The 16,398-nt window shown below is 39.2% G+C and overlaps 1 protein-coding gene across 3 annotated transcripts; it reads left to right on the forward strand.

The window, feature by feature from the left end:
- Window positions 1-9,621: 9,621 nt before the first annotated feature.
- On the forward strand, window positions 9,622-14,841 carry LOC103448973 (type I inositol polyphosphate 5-phosphatase 4). Of its 3 annotated transcripts, none has more exons than XM_008388241.4 (14): window positions 9,622-10,451; window positions 10,535-10,622; window positions 11,038-11,106; window positions 11,252-11,339; window positions 11,483-11,587; window positions 11,679-12,297; window positions 12,371-12,564; window positions 12,696-12,804; window positions 12,971-13,119; window positions 13,214-13,508; window positions 13,598-13,681; window positions 13,974-14,066; window positions 14,171-14,321; window positions 14,590-14,841. In XM_008388241.4, the coding sequence occupies exons 1-10, from the start codon at window positions 10,422-10,424 to the stop codon at window positions 13,437-13,439; spliced, it is 1,677 nt and encodes a 558-aa protein (XP_008386463.1). In that variant the 5' UTR covers window positions 9,622-10,421; the 3' UTR covers window positions 13,440-13,508; window positions 13,598-13,681; window positions 13,974-14,066; window positions 14,171-14,321; window positions 14,590-14,841. The 3 variants fall into 3 exon arrangements, with proteins under 3 accessions (XP_008386463.1, XP_028945009.1, XP_008386464.1); XM_029089176.2 differs by having other exon boundaries at window positions 14,176-14,321; XM_008388242.4 differs by having other exon boundaries at window positions 14,236-14,321.
- Window positions 14,842-16,398: the final 1,557 nt, after the last annotated feature.

The raw sequence follows: 16,398 nt of genomic DNA on the forward strand, positions 1-16,398 counted from the left end.
AGTAAGATTCTCGTGCTTTCTACTTCACCAGAAATCTTCAACAGAATGCCCGTAATTTCAACAAAACTGAGTGTGCATGTGACAGGTGCTGACAAGGCTGAAAAAGCAGGTGCCTCTTCGATTTCTGAGATCGGCCCTCGTGGTCTCTGATCAGCCCAGCTTTTGAGAAAGCAAACGTCTCTTCGATTTCTGAGATCGGCTCTTCGATTTCTGAGATCGGCCTTCATGGTCTTTGAGCAGCCCAGCTTTTGAGAAAGCAAACACCTTTTCGATTTCTGAGATCGGCCCTCGTGGTCTCTTAGCAGCCCAGCTTTTGAGAAAGCAAATGCCTCTTCGATTTCTGAAGCTCCGTCGAGTGCAGCTTTTTATAGAGGCTGGCATTAAGTTCAAAAGCACACTTGAATCTCTACCAGTAGAAGCTCCATTCTTGCACTTCTAAGATCTTGATTTGTCTGACCTCTTCTCTCTTCAACACCTTTGAAAATGTCTGGCCCATCCGACCGTCGTTTTGACTTGAACCTTGTGGAAGAGGCAACCACGCCTTCTCCAGACAACATATGGCGCCCATCCTTCTTATCCCCTACTAGTCCTCTTACCGTTGAGGATTTCGTGATGAAGAATGATATGACTGTTGCAGTGGTGGCTAGGAACCTTCTCACTCCCAAAGATAATAGACTACTTTCCAAACGGTCTGATGAGTTGGCTGTTAAGGATTCTCTGGATCTGAGTGTTCAGTGTGCCGGTTCTGTGTCTAATATGGCCCAACGCCTATTTGCTCGAACCCGCCAAGTTGAATCATTGGCGACTGAAGTGATGAGTCTCAAACAGGATATTAGAGGGCTCAAGCATGAGAATAAATAGTTGCACCGGCTCGCACATGACTATGCTACAAACATGAAAAGGAAGCTTGACTAGATGAAGGAATTTGATGGTCAGGTTTTACTTAATCATCAGCGGTTTGTGGGTTTGTTCCAAAGGCATTTATTTCCTTCGTCTTCTGGGGCTGTACCGCGTAATGAAGCTCCAAATGATCAACCTCTGATGCCTCATCCTTCTAGGGTTCTGTCCAGTACTGAGGCTCCGAATGCTCCCCCTCCGGTGCCTTCTCTTTCTGGGGCTCTACCGACCGCTGAGACTTCTCCTAAGCAACCTTTGTGAAGGCTCCCTCTTGTTTGTTTATTTGACTCATGTATATGTACATATTTGTAACTTATCGGAGATATCAATAAATAAGTTTTGCTTCATTTCAACGTATTGTGTTAAATACATCAAAGCCTTCTTCACTAAATTCTTTGATTTTTTTTCTTTTGTTCAAGCTTGTATGTTGAAGCTTTGTGAGTGGAGCATGTAGGTTGAGGTAGTGTTCCCTTAATTTCCCGAGTGAGGAAAACTTCTCGGTTGGAGACTTGAAAAATCCAAGTCATTGAGTAGGGTCGGCTATATGAATCTTAGAACGCCATTGTGCTCGGTCCTGTGTTATGTCCTCCGTTAGATCTAAGTACTCTAAGTCTTTTCTTAAAGTCTCTTCCAAAGTTTTCCTAGGTCTTCCTCTACCCCTTCGGCCCTGAACCTCTGTCCCGTAGTCGCATCTTTTAACTAGAGCGTCAGTAGGCCTTCTTTGCACATGTCCAAACCACCGTAACCGATTTTCTCTCAGCTCTCCTACAATTTCGGCTACTCCTACTTTACCTCGGATATCCTCATTCCTAATCTTATCATTTCTCGTGTGCCCACACATCCAACGAAGCATCCTCATCTCCGTTACACCCATTTTGTGTACGTGTTGATGCTTCACCACCCAACATTCTGTGCCATACAGCATCGCCGGCCTTATTGCAGTCCTATAAAATTTTCCCTTGAGCTTCAGTGGCATATGGTGGTCACACAACACACCGGATGCGCTCTTCCACTTCATTCATCCAGCTTGTATTCTATGGTTGAAATCTCCATCTAATTCTCCGTTCTTTTGCAAGATAGATCCTAAGTAGCGAAAACGATCGCTCTTTGGTATTTCCTGATCTCCGATCCTCACCCTCAACTCATTTTGGCCTTCATTTGCACTGAACTTGCACTCCATATATTCTGTCTTTGATCGGCTTGAGTGAAGACCTTTAGATTCCAACACTTCTCTCCAAAGGTTAAGCTTCGCATTTACCCATTCCTGAGTTTCATCTATCAACATTATATCGTCTGCGAAAAGCATACACCAAGGAATATCATATTGAATATGTCCTGTTAACTCATCCATTACCAACGCAAAAAGGTAAGGACTTAAGGATGAGCCTTGATGTAATCCTACAGTTATGGGGAAGCTTTCGGTTTGTCCTTCATGAGTTTTTACGGCAATCTTTGCTCCTTCATACATATCCTTTATAGCTTGGATATATGCTACTCGTACTCCTTTCTTCTCTAAAATCCTCCAAAGAATGTCTTTTGGGACCCTATCATACGCTTTTTCCAAATCTATAAAGACAATGTGTAAATCATTTTTCCCATCTCTATATCTTTCCATCAATCTTCGTAAGAGATAGATTGCCTCCATGGTTGAGCGCCCTGGCATGAACCCGAATTGGTTGTCCGAAACATGTGTCTCTTGCCTCAATATATGCTCAATGACTCTCTCCCAGAGCTTCATTGTATGACTCATTAGCTTAATACCCTTATAGTTCATGCAATTTTGTACGTTGCCCTTATTCTTGTAGATAGGCATCAAAGTGCTATTTCACCACTCATTTGGCATCTTCTTCGTTTTCAAAATCCTATTGAAAAGGTCAGTGATCCATGCTATACCTGTCTCTCCCAAGACTTTCCACACTTCGATCGGTATATCGTCTGGGCCCACTGTTTTTCTATGCTTCATCTTCTTCAAAGCTACAACCACTTCTTCCTTCCTGATTCGACGATAAAAGGAGTAGTTTCTACACTCTTCTGAGTTACTCAACTCTCTTAAAGAAGTACTCCTTTCATGTCCTTCATTGAAAAGATTATGAAAATAACCTCTCCATCTGTCTTTGACCGCGTTCTCTGTAGCAAAAACCTTTCCATCCTCATCCTTGATGCACCTCACTTGGTTTAGGTCCCTTGTCTTCTTTTCCCTTGCTCTAGCTAGTTTATAGATATCCAACTCTCCTTCTTTGGTATCTAGTCGCTTATACATATCGTCATAAGCCGCTAACTTAGCTTCTCTCACAGCTTTCTTCGCCTCTTACTTCGCTCTTCTATACCTTTCACCATTTTCATCGGTCCTATCCTTGTATAAGGCTTTACAACATTCCTTCTTAGCCTTCACCTTTGTTTGTACCTCCTCATTCCACCACCAAGATTCCTTTTGATGTGGAGCAAAGCCCTTGGACTCTCCTAATACCTCTTTTGTTACTTTTCGGATACAACTAGCCATGGAATCCCACCTTTGGCTAGCTTCCCCTTCTCTATCCCACACACACTGGGTGATTACTTTCTCTTTGAAAATGGCTTGTTTTTCTCCTTTTAGATTCCACCATCTAGTCCTTGGGCACTTCCAAGTCTTGTTCTTTTTTCTCACTCTTTTGATATGTACATCCATCACCAACAAGTGATGTTAATTAGCCAAGCTCTCTCCCGGTATAACTTTGCAATCCTTACAAGTTATACGATCCCTTTTCCTCATTAGAAGAAAATCTATTTGTGTTTTTGACGACCCACTCTTGTAGGTGATCACATGTTCTTCTCTCTTCTTAAAGAAGGTGTTGGCTAAGAAGAGATCATATGCCATTGCAAAATCCAAGATAGCTTCCCCATCCTCGTTTCTCTCCCCAAAACCATGGCCACCATGAAAACCTCCATAGTTGCCTGTCTTCCTGCCCACGTGTCCATTTAAATCTCCTCCTATAAATAACTTCTCCGTCTGGGCAATTCCTTGCACCAAGTCTCCAAGGTCTTCCCAAAATTTCTCCTTCGAACTCGTATCCAACTCTACTTGAGGTGCGTATGCACTAATCACATTGATGAGTTATTGTCCTATTACAATCTTGATTGCCATGATTCTATCTCCTACCCTCTTGACATCTACAACATCTTGTGTCAAGGTCTTGTCCACGATGATGCCAACACCGTTTCTCGTTCAATTTGTGCCCGAATACCAAAGTTTAAACCCTGAGTTTTCTAGATCCTCTGCCTTAAGATCAACCCGCTTAGTTTCTTGTAGGCACATAATATTTATCCTTCTCCTCACCATAACTTCCACTACTTCCATAGATTTTCCCGTTAAGGTTCCTATATTCCACGTTCCTAAACGCATTCTACTCTCTTGAACTCTACCCTTCTGTCCTAGCTTCTTCACCCTCCCCCGTCCAATAGGATCAAAGTACTTCTTTTGTGTGTCCTGTGTAAAGTTGATAGGAGCATATGCTCCCAAACAATTTTGAGTGGAGTCGTTCGAAAAGAAGTTTCTATGGCCCCCTTGCTCATTTAACACTGCATCTGGGTGCCGATGGAGATACAGTGACCCTTGCTCACTTATCACTGTGCTCAGGCCACACAGCGCGCCACTTACGGGTGATGCCCTAGCTTTAGCGCGATTTCGTTCTGGATTCATTTTCATAAGGATTCGACGTAACCGAGGAGTGCCGGCTGTCGACTACCTGACGCCCTCCCCCTCCTCCTTTACCCGGGCTTGGGACCGGCAATGTAAGATAAACTTACACAGGCGGAGTTGGGTTCAATATGTTTAAATGTAATAAATCTGTTAAGAGTTGTTTCATGGTTACAATAGGACTCTTGTTTGAATTATCTATACGGTGAAAGGAATGAAGGAAATTATCATCTTCACACTTCTATTTCTCTGCATCACATATTTTCTACAGGTTTCCCTTTATTTTTTGGACGAGAACCTAACAAAAAGCTAGGAAGAAAAGAATGGGCAACTGGGTCGATCCGAGACCAAATGCGGCGGCTGTGAGGTGGTGGGTTGCTTCCACGAAGCCCAGTCCTCATCCACCAACCTGTTTAGTTCCGCCTAACCCGCAAACCACTAGCCTGCACACGCCTAACTTGCAACCCAGACCGACTCACGTTCTCGTGAAACCACCGCTCTCAAATCCCATCCCACCGCTAGCCCGTACCATCTCGCACCAGACCACCATGATTCCCGGACCTCTATGCTTGACCAACCGTTCATGCGCCTAAACCCAAATTTGTTTCCGCCTGCCACAGTCACTACCATCGTATTTGAAGCAGATTCAGAATATAAAAAAGAAAAAAAAAGGGTCAAAAAAACAAAATTTTCCTTTTTAAAATTTTTAATTATATAAAAATAAATATTTAATTTGACTTATAGGACCCACTTATGTGTCACATCAGCAAATAACAGAAATTTTGACGGAATTATAACAGAAGGACTGCATTGATTTATCACCGGATCCTTTTCTTGGGGATCCTGTGATCTGTACTGTCCATCGTACATTGTGCGGTCATAAATCATTTTAAAATTTAAAATTTAAAATTAAATATAAATAGTATCTAACGAAAATTGATCGCACAATGTACGATGAACGGTCGAGATCACGGGATCCCTAGGATCCCCTTTATGTCACCCATTTACAAGGTCTACATTGATTGATTTTTAATTTCAGAGACCATCTTGATGAGGTGAATCAATTTCAAAAATCATTTGTGATACAAACCCTATTCTTTTTAGGAAAATATTTGGTATATGTATTTTATTTATGATATGTTACTTGATTCACTTTTGTTACCAATAATGGCCTTTTTGTTACAAACTTTATAATGTGACAAGAAAATTATTCTACATGCTTCATTTGGTTGTAGACGAGCGCTAGGTTCAGTCGAGCACATGCACACAAACTGATTTTGACAGTTTATTCTTAATAATTTCTCCAAGCAAGGATGGTCAAATTCAACTCAAACATGTTAAGTAACTAGTCATAATATATCTCTGTTGTATAAAGATGAGGCCCAATTATAAGAGATAATTTTTAGTATGACCTTTCGTACCACATCGCTTGTTCGTCCAATGCACACATAAGAGTGCCTCATGCATTTAGGTACCACATATGTTCGTTTTCGTCGACCTAATGCAATGCGCGACTCTTATGTAGCCTTGGACAAATGAATAATGTAGCATGGAAGCCACTACTTAAGAATATATGTTGTTTTTAGCATAAATAACAAGTTTAACTTTCAATAAAAAATTTATGTAATCATGTATATATACTGTGCAAATATACAAATACATGTCAGAGAATCGAAAGATAGACAGTGTACATCAGAAGCCACATCACCCCAAGTACTTGAAGCCCAAACCCAGAGGTGCTTTGGAAACACATCTTATAACAAAAGACACCCACAAAAACACAAATTACATCAAAAATTTTGACACAGATTTTTGGTTAGACAAAACAAAAGAGAGGATGGGAGGGGGTGCCTTAAGAAGGTGTTTTCAAAGCTGAAAAAAGCAAAAGAAACAGAAAGAAAATCACGTTCTCACTAAGAGAAGAAGATACTTTGCCCAAAGTACAAATCAAAGATCATCCCTTTGACTACCTCGTTTGTCTATCTAGGATTTTTACTTGTTTGATTTTCAAACAAGGAAGAGTTTTCCAACATCCTAGCAGCAGAGGTTCTGAGTTTTTCTTTTTATTTATCGGTTTAGCATCAAATTCATTATGTGTTTGTCGCAAATGTAGAGTTAAAATCTTTATCGACTCACAATCAGAGTTGGATAATAATTTTGAGAAATTTTGTACATGACATGTAACTTCAATGGTGGAGCATTTATCTATTCACGATTAGGGTGAGAAATTCATTCTCTTTTTTCTTTTTCCAAATTGAAGAAACAAATCAAAGAGAAAGATAAAACGAGAGTATGAAATTCACTATGCATAACCAAAATTTCATGATGAATGATGGTGGGACATGAGAGGGAGGAAATATATTTTACATCAGCCGGCCATGAACCACAAAGAAAGAGGACCGAATTGATGTACAATTTGACTAAGTTTTCTCTAATACTATGAAGTTGCAGATGGATGTTCCACGTCATGTTTTACCAAAGGATAAGGTACAAGTCATGTAAAAGAAAAGGGAGAGATTGGGGAGAATCATGCATATAACCACATTCATCATAACTGAATCCGATTAGATGGTGTCCTCTTTGGTCCCACTTTGTTGAAATTTTTCTGTGAGGACACAGTTCATTACTTGTAAAAAGAAAAGTATTCGATCGAGTTGTAGGGTAGTCTGTCTCTTCCCTCATTTCCTTTTGCCCATAACTCTTTCGTAAGTTTAGCATTTGTTTTTCCCACAGTTCTTGCACTGTCCCAGGGTGATGCCATTTTGACATGCATTAGCCAACGCTTAGGGTCCCTTGATGATATCATCTGTCACCACCTATTCGTCATTTTCTCATTAAATCGATCCTAATATAAAGAACTAGTCTCACTAGTGAGACTACATGCAATCACTTATACAAGTTCTAATGTGACACTCAACACTAGCCGACACAATATACTATGTGTTTGGGTTGGCTCTAATTCCATCTGTCACGACCCATATGCCATATCAGCACTACATCCGTACATCGAGCTTGGTAAGACTAGTCACTAGTGAGACTACATGCAATTACTTATATAGCCCAAAATGACCTAGTTATGTGAGACTCAACACTAGCCAACACAATATACTATGCGTTTGGGTTGGCTCTAATACCATTTATCACAACCCATATGCCTTATCAACACTACATCGAGCTTGGTGAGACTAGCAGACTACATGCAATTACTTATACAGCCCAAAATGACCTAGTACTTTTTCCTTATGTGAGATTCAACACTAGCGAACACAATATACTATGTGTTTGGGTTGACTCTAATACCATCTATCACGAATCAGTTGCCATATCAGCACCACATCGATCTTGATAAGACTAGTCACTAATGAGACTACATACAATTACTTACACAATCCAAATTGACCTAGTACTTTTCCGATGTGAGACGACACCGGCCAAGCACAATATGGGGTGTCGCAGTCATATCTATACATGTATGACTGTATATGAAGGAGATTTGGGCAAATGCCATGCTGGTAGAAAAGTGGGCCGTTTGTATGACAGCTCTATGTGTTTTAGACAAATCGTTGACAACATATATTGGGGATGGTTGGCTATGAGGGTAGTGGAAGCTTCACTAGAGTAGTGGATTCGATGGGGTTTGTGAGGGATTCCCATTTGGCATTTGGGAGATGAAGACTCTGTAGTTTTCATTGGTGTGTTTAGCTGTCTAGCTTAATAGTTTAATTAGATAACCTTGAAATATGAACAATTAAGTAGTATGATAGGGGAAGAAGACACAGTCTCCCACATGTAGAGTGTGTGTGAAGGAGAGATTTTTCAGTGTGACTAGTACACGGGGTGGTACACCACGTGTCACTAAACAAATGATGAAATATGTGTGCTAAAAAGTTAATACCTTAAAAAATACAATTTCTTACCATTCATATTAAAACACTTGGTGTACCACTTGTGTTCATGTCACAACTAAAAATTTCTCTGTGTTAAGATTAGTCAATTAAGAAATCAAGCCCGGAGAGCTTAATCCAATAAATTACTTTGTTCAAGATTAGGGATTAAACAATGTTAATCGATACTTGGGCTCAAAAACCTAAGAGATCGCGTGGGGTTGTGAATTGTGTTAAGCTAGGATTAGGGACCCTCAATTGCCTAGCAAGATCCTACCTTTATGTGAACTAAGGTGAACTAGTTTGGCCCATGTGGATCAGGATCCTCTCCTAAGCTAAGGATGAGGATCCTCCTCATCAAGGGATGTAGGTCGTTGGATAAAAATCAAACGGCTACAATTATTATAACTTTAAAGGGACCTCCTATTTGTAGCCGTTGGATTTTCATCTAACGGCTCACACCAATTGAAATGTGAGCTTGCATATTAGCAAGTTGAAATTATCCAAACTGATACCCCCAAAATTGGGACAAATGCCTTGGTCCTCATGGACACAAGTCTTGATGGAGTCAAAAAGGGCTCAATTTTGCATAGCAATGTAACCTAGTGTTCAACTAAAAAGCAAACCATTGAAGGTTTTGAGGAGATATTTGCATGCAATTGCTTCTTAAGTTGGACCACAAACATTCTTCCAATCTCCCACACCTCAGCAATGAACTTCCATTGGAGATGAAACCCCAATTTTCTTTTACAAAAATACACCCTCTATGAAACCCTATAGCTATGAATGTCTCAAATCAAGCACACCACATTGGGGGCAACATTCTTGACCTATCCAAAAAAAAAAAAAAAGGCCTTCCAAACATTCCTACCAATTGTGCAAACACAATCACATATTATAAAGTTCGCAAGAAGTCAAGTGTTACTAAAACTTACGTAGTGATATTTCGTATTATTTATAAGTAAGAGTTTTTAAATTCGATTTCTCGTAAAAAACAAATTCGAAATAAGTTATTGTTAACCCGCCTTCTTATTTCAAAAACATAGAGATGAGTCAGTGCTATGTATTGTAACAAACTCCCAAATTCATTAATCTCTTTTATTTATTTCTTTTGTTGGGTTCGACTGCTTGGGTTTTTGATCAAACCTAACTTAGAGAGAGAGAGAGGGGGGGGGGGGGGCAGAATTTAGAGAGAGAAAGCTTGGCAGGGGCAGTGTGGGAAGTTGGGTGTGAGTGGGTGGCCAAATAAAATCCAAAGCCACAGCCCGAGTGCCCATTCTCCCCAATTCCCCAAGCAAAGGGCTGGGTCGGCCTTGGATTTTGGGGTAAAAAGCCTCTCGACACACAGAGCCAAGCTCACTCCTCTCTCTCTCTCTCTCTCTCTCTCTCTCTCTCTCTCTCTCTCCCCTCTCCTTCCTCTCTCACTCTTATACCACTCGACTTTATTCTCTCTTCAAAATTCGATACTTTGCTCTGTACCCATAACGAGGTTTTTCTCACAGACAACTCCCACACTTTCACTCTCTCTCTCTGTCTCTCTAGGAATCCTGCATTGTCTTGATTTATCCTTAGAGGGCTGTGTCCTTCTCTGTGAAGCCCTTTGAGTTTCCTCTGTTTTTTCTGCTGCCAAACACAGAAGAGAAGTGGAAGAGGAAAGTACCCAGTTGGATATTTAGGATTTTAACTTTCTGTTTGGAAGCCGGGAAAATAAAATGCCCATTTGGGTTCTCTTCATTGATTGAGAAAACAGGGGCTTTTCCCACTACCCATTTTTGTTCTCTTCTTGTCCTAACCAACTCACTGAACTTTTCCCTTTGTTTCCCGGAAAAAAAAACCAGAGCTTTTGAGTCCATTTTTCTGGGTTCTTTTTCTTCTTCTTGGGGTTTAATTTTGTTGGTCTTCTTCTTCTTTCTCCATCCGCATTCATTGTTGTAATTACAGATATCCATTTATGAAGCAGTGAAACAATGAGAGATGAGAATTCCAAGAAAAGCAAGGTTCGATAAAATGCCACCACTTTTCCAATTTCTTCTGCATTTTTGTTCTGAGATTGCTGACTCTTTTGAGCTAATTTCTGAAGCTTTCATGGCCCAAGACACTGGTCAAAAAATGGTTCAACATCAAGAGCAAAGCCGAGGACTTCGATGCAGACGACGCCGTTTACGGAGGTCATTGTCACATACATGCATTGATTTGGATTTTATAAAGTTTGGGATTTCTGATTTGGGAACCTTGGATTTTACATCAAGACAAAAAATTGGATTTCTCTGCATTTTTTAGATTCTACTTTGCTCTGAACACTCTTGCATTGCTCTAATCTGCATCACTGCAATTTTGGGTAGAGAAAATTTCAGATTTTAATGGACCCTGCAGCTTCAAGATCTGCCATTTGTTTTCTTCCTCTTTTCTGCAGCAATTTCTTTTAATTATTATTAATATTATTATTTTCTTCATTTATTTTGTAACTTGAAAAATGTTCTTATTGTTTTGTTTTGTTTTCTTGTGGTGGTTTTTGAATCATTTGAATGTATCAACAGTGGAAAAAGCTCAGCTTTAACAACTTTATGGGGTTATCTTTTTCAGGTGTTAATGGAGAGTGGAGGAACAACCATTCAGAGAGGGAAGCATGCACAATCAAGAAAAGCAAAACAGGTTCAGTTCTCAGTATTCAGTTTTTGCTTTGGACCACAACATTCTTAGCATAAAAAGATAATCATGCTGTTTAGAGTCTCCTAATTTTCTGGCCAATTCTTTAATTTTTGACTAATCACCTATTCAACCCCAACTAAATCCACAGAAAGATTGAGCAAGAGGCACTCGGATAGAATCCGGCGGGGTAAGATTGATATGGAAGCATCACAGGTTACAGATGTGCATAATTACAGGTACGAAATGGAACTAGCATTGTCTTGTAAATTAGTTGTAATTAAGCACTTCTTCTTTGTGGATGAATAGGTTTAAACCGAAATTTTCGGGGTAAGAGCCTTGTCTTGTATGTGATATGTATTGGTGTTCAATGTGGGCACAGGATCTTTGTAGCTACATGGAATGTGGCTGGAAAATCTCCTCCGAGTTGTTTGAATCTTCAAGATTGGCTTCATACCTCTCCTCCTGCTGATATTTATGTTCTTGGGTAGGTTCTTGCATATCTAGATATGTTCTCTCTAATCTGTGCAACGTTTTTGTGTGGTGATAGAATCCTCATCAATCCTTTTGGTTTCCAGGTTCCAAGAAATAGTTCCTTTGAATGCCGGCAATGTTTTAGGCACGGAAGACATTGCGCCGGCTAAGAAGTGGTTAGCTCTTATAAGGAAGACTCTAAATAATCTTCCTGGAACAAGCGGTGCTTTCCATACACCTTCGCCAGTAACTGATCCAATTGTAGAATTAGATGCGGACTTTGAGGGATCGGCAAGGGAGAAGGCCTCCTCTTTCTTTCATCGCAGGTCCTTTCAATCCTTGAGCCGCAGCATGAGAATGGACAATGACATGTCAATGCCGCAACCCAGACTTGATAGGCGATTCAGTGTTTGTGATCGGGTTATGTTCGGGCACAGATCAAGTGATTATGATCCCAATTACAGATGGGGTTCCTCTGATGATGAGAATGTACCTGATGATTCACCTGTTCTGACACATTATTCACCAATGTCCAACAGTGGGTCTTTCTCAATGGAGGATAGAGATAGACAGCTAGGCCACTCGAGATACTGCTTGGTTGCCAGCAAGCAAATGGTTGGTATATTTTTGACAGTGTGGGTAAAAAGTGATCTTCGAGATGATGTTCGCAATTTGAAAGTGTCTTGTGTTGGAAGAGGATTAATGGGCTATCTTGGAAATAAGGTACAATTTTTCTTGTGAAATATATTTCCTACTTCTAGGAGATGCAGCAATCTTATTGTCTTGAGTTTTCCAGGGTTCAATTTCCATTAGCATGTCTTTGCATCAAACAAGTTTTTGCTTCATCTGTACTCATCTCACCTCTGGGCAAAAGGAAGGAGATGAACTTCGTAGAAATTCCGATGTCATGGAGATCCTTAGGAAGACAAGGTTTCCTCGGGTTGATGACATGGGAGATGAAAACTCTCCTCAGACTATACTAGACCACGAGTAAGCCCCCATTTTGTCTAATTTCTCTAATTATCTGCTTATCTAAGTTTTGCCGTTCTTTCTCTTTGAAGTTTAAAATTTCTAAGAAACTAGCCTTGGAGAAAATTTGAAAACTAAGTTTCCTTGTGCAGTCGAATTATTTGGCTGGGGGATTTGAATTATCGCATTGCCCTTTCTTACCGCTCTGCAAAAGCTCTTGTCGAGATGCGCAACTGGAGGGCATTGTTAGAGAATGACCAGGTATGCAATCTATTCCACTACAAGCATTGTTCTTTTCTTTCAAATGTGTTAATCTCGTGTTCCCCCATGGGACCAAAAAGAAAAGGAAAGAAAAAAAGAGTTGTGGTCTTTTTTGACTTGCTTTAGAATGGCTTGTTTCTGAAATTTTGATGGATTATACTATCAGCTACGCATAGAGCAAATAAGAGGACGCGTCTTTGAGGGATGGAATGAAGGGAGGATATATTTCCCTCCTACATACAAGTATCTAAATAATTCAGATCGGTATGCAGGCGATGATAGGCACACCAAGGAGAAGCGAAGAACTCCAGCATGGTAACAACAAATCTCTTGTAGAAAAAATTTCTCGAGGAAATCATTTAGTTTTTTCCATTATATGAATATCTAAACATACTTTATGCATGTGAAGGTGTGATCGTATATTATGGTATGGAAGAGGCCTCCACCAATTGTCTTATGTTCGTGGGGAGTCAAGATTCTCAGATCATAGGCCAGTCTACGGTGTATTTCTGGCGGAGGTTGAGTCTATTAACCGTAGCCGAATCAAGAAAAGTATGAGTTGTTCCAGTTCCAGAATCGAGGTAGAGGAGCTGTTGCCACACTCCCATGCATACACCGGCCTCAATTTTTATTGAAGGGTGGCCTGTCCCTTCTGATAATTCACTGTCCCTTCTGAAGCAGAATTTACTGCACTGTTACATCAGGTAATATCCTATGATCCGGTTTACTTACGTGTTTTCAGAGTTCACTTTATAGTTTATAATCGAATCTAACGTTCACGGTCTGTAAACAGGAAATCCTACGATTACAATACACCATAACCGAAACACAAAATTATCCGGAATTCCAACCCCATTTCACCTCCTCAATCATTCAGGTACTTTTCGCCATCTTCCCTCATTTTAAACAATCCCTCAGCATTATTTCCGATAACACGAGCAAAGGGTTTTCTTTACCGCACAAAAAATGTCATTGTCATGAAAAAGATTGAATCTTTATGCCAATAACGCTTCCAGTAATCTCCAGTTGACTTCCGAGTCATGCATGAAAAGATCGAACATGTACTGCGCATATTTTTTTCGAAAGCATGGGCATGAAACGTGTCTTCTTTCCCGATTAAAGTTGTATTGCTGAGAAGATCTCTTTGTCTTGTTCTTGCTTCTTATCAGTTGAAAATCTTTTGGTCCCCATATTGCAAGTGGGCACAGAGCAATTGCTGATGGTGATAAAGACAGACTGTTTTGCTCACAATCCAGAAGAAGGTTGGCCTCTCACTTTCTTTCCCTTTTCACAGTTTTTGGCAGCCATTTCCTACATTCTTCTTTGTCTAATTCTCCCCATACTTTTCCTCATCACACACACACAGAGCAGGCAGGTACAAATTTTGGGTGAATTTGTTGATACCTTCTAAGTAACCCCACACGTTTACAGGTTTCAGTTCTTTTCATCCCCAAATTTCCCAATTGGCAAATTTGGAAGTTTCTGGCTTGGTGGATTTGAGTGATCTTGGTAATCAGGTAAGATTATGGAAATTGAATGTTGCTTTTGACTTTATTGAATTGTTTGTGTTTGGAAATTAATCACAACAGAAATGTCACTGCAGCAATATTCTAAACTAATCACGAAGTTTTATGTTGAAAGTTAATAAATAGGCATAGTAGCGCATGATTGACTTAAAATACTACTACAGTGACATTTCCAGTATAAGCAAATTTATCTCGTAAAAAGAGCTTGAAACATTCATAAGAATCATAACTAACTACCTTCTTGATTTTCTTTTTGTAGGATGAGCTGACCAAGGTTTGGAGGCGCCACCAAGTTAGTTTGACATCTAATTTGTTGACTAATTGTTTTTGAATAAAAAAATAAGATAAAATCATTGAAGTTTCCATTGGAAAAAAGTAGAGGAGAAAATCATTAGCGTCAAGCTTAGCTTAGCTTTATTTTATTTTTTATTGAAAAGTGAAGTATTTGTATATTGAACAAAGAATTCCGTCTGTACAAGTTTATCAAGTCTGGATGTTAGATAGTCGACAACCTACATTTCTTTTTTTATGTTGAGTCTTTATGATAATGAATCTTATACGAAATTACACGAGAACTAAATCGTGACCTGTAACTGTAACTGATGTTTTGTTTGTCCCGAGCACACAGGAAAATAATTATTTTATTTTGTTGCATTGGACACTGAAAAAAGTAGTGGGATGTGACAAGATGTGATGGATACTCATTGCTGGTGAATAAAATGGGAGAAGTTGAAGGTCTGCTGATTGATATAAAATTTCTTTTTTCTGTTGCTTGCTTCTAATGATTTTGCCTACACAAATAAACAAATAATTTTTATTTTTTCTCTTTTTTTTCACCAATCTTTGGGTCTTATGGTTGCACCAGAATAGGAAAAAACAAATTGATTCGTGAGGGCAACCCCTATAGAACGTCGGTTCCCCTAACCTACAACAATCTTCTCAAAAGTCTTTCTCCCTAGGATGGGAATACTGTCACCTTAGCATTCCGTGTTAATTAAATGATTATATGTATAAGTTTATCTTCACATAACGTTATATCATTAAAACGGGACATCACAAGAATGATGTACACCTTTAATGTAAGTTGTTGTCCTTCAGCTGGTCATTGTGTTCAAATTCCAATTGTACCCCCATGACAATAAAAACAACTTACGTTTTTTCAAACAAAATTAGGACATAGTTCGGCTCGTTCTGTGTGAGATGTCATTAAACTTGATCTTACAAATCACAATCTCACAAATGAAAAAGTAACTCATTAAACTTACAAAACGAAAAACTAATTATACACATATCAAATTGTGTTCTGCAGGCTTATGATTTGTCTTTTGCATGTGGTCCAATATCCTAATAGATATGGTGTTTGGTTTTCATTTATGCATCTTGGGTTGTGTTGGAAACATGGTCCGATACACTAAGTGTCATAATACAAGTATTTAAAAAAATTTATTTAAATATCCAACCATTTGTATTATGATATTTAGTATACCGGACCATATTCCGACATGCTGTAATATCTCTTCGCAACTTGAAGTGCCAAGACAAAGAAAAGTAGGAAGCAAATGTACTTGTTGTAGAGTCTGGTACATCAGATTTCAGACCTGTGTATGCAGAGATGGGTGCAATTTATTGACCAACAAAAACCATTTTAGCACGTACACGTTTTCAAAATACAATTTAAATTCCGGAAGTTAGAAATTAAATTCCATCAAACCAAAACAAAAAAAAAAAAAAACAAAAAACCAAATCTCATTCAATATCATTTGAGCTAAAGGTTTTACTCACCCTATCCAATTTATTTCCGGTCGAAAACAAATCCTTTTATAATGCGTTTAATTGCATTTTCTGTAAAATACAAATATATAGTCTATCTGATTGTCAATATGTTGTCCGTAAATTTAAATGTTGTTTAACTTAAACAACTAAGAGTATTTTTTTTTAGGGTTAAGTACAAAAAATTACCCAATCTTTTATGGTAATTCAAAATTAGTCTCAACCTTTTAAAACGTTCTAAATAACTACCTAACGTTTTGAAAATTAGACATCTGGTAAGTCACTGAAGACTTTATCA

This window comes from Malus domestica, chromosome 11 (assembly GCF_042453785.1).
Source record: "Malus domestica chromosome 11, GDT2T_hap1".
Classification (NCBI taxonomy): domain Eukaryota; kingdom Viridiplantae; phylum Streptophyta; class Magnoliopsida; order Rosales; family Rosaceae; genus Malus; species Malus domestica.